Raw genomic sequence first — 4,523 nt, 5'->3', positions numbered from 1 at the left:
TTTTATTATGAACATACTGTAGGACTGACCTGAAGGAAAGTGCTATATCTGAATGCTGGTACACTCGCTCACTCAATCTCTCTCTCTCTCACACACAATACTCTACATAATACTGTAAGCTTCAATGAACAAACATATATTGCTAAGGGTGCTGTGTAGTGATGCATTGATCGTTGGGTGAAGCGGTCATAGCCGTGTTTTATCGTGACGCAGCTATTGACCAATCAGAATCAAGGACTATCCGTTTTATAAAAATATATATATTAGGAGAGTAACGGTGTGCAAACATGACGGTTCGGTACGTACCTCGGCTTTGAAGTCACGTGTTGGTATGGATTTGTGCAGCAATTGATCCATACTTCAAAATTTACGAATAATCCTTGTCCAGTTTATTGGTTAAGTTGTCATCCCATTCAAAAACAATTTATTTGTATTTGAGACACTTTTTTTCCTCCAGTCAGTACTCCCGGTCTCATCCTTGGTGTTTATGCTTTATTTTATGTGCAGTTTTGTTGGAAGACATGAAGATGAGTTGACAAGGCTTCAGAGGGAGCAAATGTTCCCTCATATGGAGCATCACATGAGGGGGTAAAGCCTGAGACTCCCTGTTGGTCTGTAGGTGAAAGGGCTTATGTGTTAGCAGATCAAAGCCCTGGCGGTGTTACCCCCTCCTGCGCCATCTCACTCCTCCACACCTTCTCATTCGTCCACCTTCACAAAGAAAACACAGACCTATGATCCCAGCCTGTTCTATCCAGGCTTTGATTCACCAGGCACAGGATTCTTATTTTCTTTCCAGGCACGGCAAGGTGGCTTTGAACTCCGGCGTCGTGGAGAGAAAACCATTCAGCTTTGCATGGAAGGAGCTAAAATCCAATAACTGCCTGTCTTCTCATTCTCCCTGTGGTATCAGAAACATCATAAATACTTAAATGAAGTTCTAAACTTAGCCAGTACGTATGTACACAAGTTTGCTTTAGCTTACAGATGAATTACCTTTTGTTATATAAGAGCAAATGGCCTCATGTGGCGGCTCTTTGGGTCACCATGGGGCTGAGTTCACATTTCCCATTGTCGTGCTGTGCAGCAAAGCATGTGCTTTGTTTACCTGCATGATTGATTTCAAGTGGAGTTATGTACTGAGCACTTTGAGAACAGGACTACAGCTCTTTTATCTCTCAAACCCATAGGTCATGTATATACATTTAATATACTGTCCGGTTGCTTGGCCCTTGTGAATATGCTTAGCCCATCCTATACTCTCAATTATTTACTTTCTTATTTACTTGGTAGGGATCCGTGCATTATTAAGTCTGGCTGCCAATGCCCGATCAGTCACATTTATTCACATAATAGCTGTTTCAGTGAATCTTTCCATATATATGAAATGAGATTTTGGAAATGTAAAATAAGGTTATTGATATCCCCATTTTTGTACTTTGAACTGTCCCTTGAATGCTGGGAATATTTAAGGTATATTTATAAAGGTATCCTATATACACTCAAAAAAATGATTCAAGGCCTTCTTAGGTATGACACATTTAAATTGTGTTCACTTTATTTAAATATATCTAATTAGGAATAAAACGTATATATATTTAATAAGTCTAACGTAAAATGTATAAATAGTGTCATCTATGAGATTTAATTTAATTTGGTTAACTCAAATTTATTTGGCTTCGGAGAGCGCCATTTGCGCATGTGCAAGACAAGCTCAGAGAAGAACATGCTCAGAGGATGTGGCCATTTTATCGTCTGCCGCCGCAAGGACTGCAACGTCGTATTCGTTATTGGTAAGTATTATCTTGCTTGAGTATTTGTAATAAAGAATGTACCTCACTGTAAGAGGATGTGTAACTTATATCATAATTTTGAGTGAAATATGCAACAGCAGTGAAAGTTATGCGAGGTGAATTGTTTTAAGTGTCCCTTCGATAGCTTAACTTGCTCACGCAACGTGCAAATTCTGTGTTAGACCAGTCTAACGATCCCGAATTTGACTGTAACTGTGCAAAATTGGTTCTTAACTTATTGGCTTGCTAGCTGGATTGATATATCCGTCATAAAATGAATTGGAGGCTTGCTATCGCCGCGATTGTTTCGGCGCCGAGTCTATTTTTAGCTGCGTCACTCACTCACGCTGAATTGGCCACAGTGCGTTTTTCTTGATCAAATTTGACCTGCCTAACATGAAAAATAAGACATTTCACCATACAATCATGAAAGTGAGGTGTTCCGTGTTTCACAATCGCCATATGACATTAAGCGCTGTGGGGGAAAAATACACGACAGGCCTTTTTTGTTCAAAGGCCTGTTTAAATAATTAAAACTAGAAGTACATAAGGTAGAACGTATATCTCAATATTAGATTACTTTTATCATGTAAACTACCTATTTACAACATCGTAGCTGAGCTGTCCATGGTAAATCAGAGCAAGTGACAGACGGGTAGCCTAAGTTACATCAGTCAGAACACCTGAAAAATGTGACAGAATGGACGATGGTCGTCTGTTTTTGCAGTAAACACGCTATTTGATTAACGCTATAAAACGCATAGCCTATTTGTTGAAATTATCGATCTATGTATTCTGTAAACTCCCATTCGTTTCTCAAAAAATAGGCATCTATCTATCTATCTATCTATCTATCTATCTATATTACATACGCACTTTGATGGCGTATAATATGATATAAAAAGTCATTTTTGCGTATCAGTTGCACGATGAAACACAATGCATGCTATAGATAGATATAGACAATTGTACCAAGTAAACATTTAAAATTATTTTAAAATCAATTTAATTACTTGAGAGAATTGTAAAGTGTCATATTAAGGGATTAGTTCACCTCAAAATGAAAATGTCCTGATAATTTACTCACCCTAATGTCATCCAAGATGTTCATGTTTTTCTTTTTTCAGTGGAAAAGAAATTAAGTTTTTTGAGGAAAACATTTCAGGATTTTTTTTTTTTAGAAAACGAACGGCCGATCGTTTTGCTAGATAAGACCCTATTCCTCAGCTGGGATCATGCAGAGCCCTTTGAAGCACTTCAGAGCCCTTAGAAATTGCATTGATTTGGACTTCAACTATTTGGTTACCGTTGAAGTCCATTGTGTGGAGAAAAATCCTGAGTTTTCCTCAAAAAACTTAATTTCTTTTCCACTGAAGAAAGAAAGACATGAACATCTTGGATGGCATTGGGGTGAGTAAATTATCAGGAAATTTTCATTTTGAGGTGAACTAATCCCTTAAGTGAACGAGTTAGGTAAAACAGAACCATGTAAACAAAAAGCATATTTTCATGTGAGTACTGGTTCCCACTCCTAATCAACATCTTCTCTTTCACAGTTTTATGAACATGACCAGGTGAACAGCAACCTCCTATTTATATTAAGTCATATTCAAATATTCTGATTTAGGCTCCTTGTGTCATTTTTTAAATATGGTATCTTATAATACTTTTTTATTCTTCTTTTTAGGATTGTGAATGTGGCAGTGCAAAGAATGTGTCCATCGAAACTAGCTAGCAGGTATTTGTTGCTGCAGCATTTTAGGCAGACTCATCTGTGCTTTAGTGGCAGTTTTCGCTATCCATGTCCATACACAGATTGCCCATGCATGTTTAGTATATGTAGTAAGCTTCTTAATCACATGTACAAAATACATGCAAAATACAAACAGGAAACTCCAAAGCCAGAAGAATTAACAACATTCCAGTATCATGTGTGTTCATGCATGGAGCTAGCAACAGAAAGATTATTTTCAACACATAAATGGACATGTCAGGCATAATGAAACAGTTCAGTGTATGTTTGTAGGATGTGCATTTGAAAGTAATATTTACAGGACATTTAACACCCACAGATACCGGAAACACAATCTACATTCCACATTCATTAATAGACTTCAAACCCATTGTCGTCAGCCAATGCCCATGATAGAGGTGTTCAAGAATCAATGGCCAGCTCTTTTTCAGCAGAGTGAAGTAAGTAAACATGTTATGTAGTGTTTTATTTTAGTCGTTATTAGGTTCTTTTCGTAGTAAGAAATTGTTTTTTGTTGTTGTTTTTTTTCTATTTTGAAGGTGAACGCAGTTCATGCAGATCACTACGAAGCCACTGCAATCAATGAGCAAAGGAGGAGTGAAGGGGCAAAAGATCAAAAACGCCCTGGCGATCACAGACTCTGTTAGTATAAATGCATGCAATGTCTTTTGTTTTGTCTAGTTATTCTACAGCTTTCTGCATTTGGCTAATTTCAGTCTTGATTTCCCCCTGCTGTAGTGTAACAACATAAAACAGAATCAGGAGAGTGCACCCTGAAAGGCCTGATGATCTACCCGACTGAATATCCAGACTCTTTCTTCAAGGAGTATGTGGTAAGTGATTATTATGAATATAACAACAATTCTGTTAATACTTTTATATTTTAAAAGAATATATGATTGATTATTATTAAATGCTCAATTTTCATTTTCATTTCACAATAAAATATGTATTAGTGGAATAATAATATTTTGTTT

General features: G+C 37.0%; 1 protein-coding gene across 1 annotated transcript; it reads left to right on the top strand.

Moving 5' to 3' along the window:
- Positions 1-1,737: 1,737 nt before the first annotated feature.
- LOC311077997 (uncharacterized protein) lies at positions 1,738-4,311 on the top strand (the record flags this gene model as incomplete). The annotated part of the gene is made up of 6 exons (XM_084106644.1): positions 1,738-1,793; positions 3,350-3,367; positions 3,481-3,531; positions 3,866-3,986; positions 4,086-4,188; positions 4,285-4,311. 6 exons carry the CDS (start codon positions 1,738-1,740, stop codon positions 4,287-4,289), a joined length of 354 nt encoding a protein of 117 aa, XP_083962770.1. The 3' UTR covers positions 4,290-4,311.
- Positions 4,312-4,523: the final 212 nt, after the last annotated feature.

The sequence above is a fragment of the Abramis brama genome, assembly GCF_963993115.1.
Source record: "Abramis brama genome assembly, chromosome: 2".
NCBI lineage: Eukaryota > Metazoa > Chordata > Actinopteri > Cypriniformes > Leuciscidae > Abramis > Abramis brama.
Note: the sequence above shows the minus strand (reverse complement) of the source record. Positions and strands in the feature narration are given on the sequence as shown.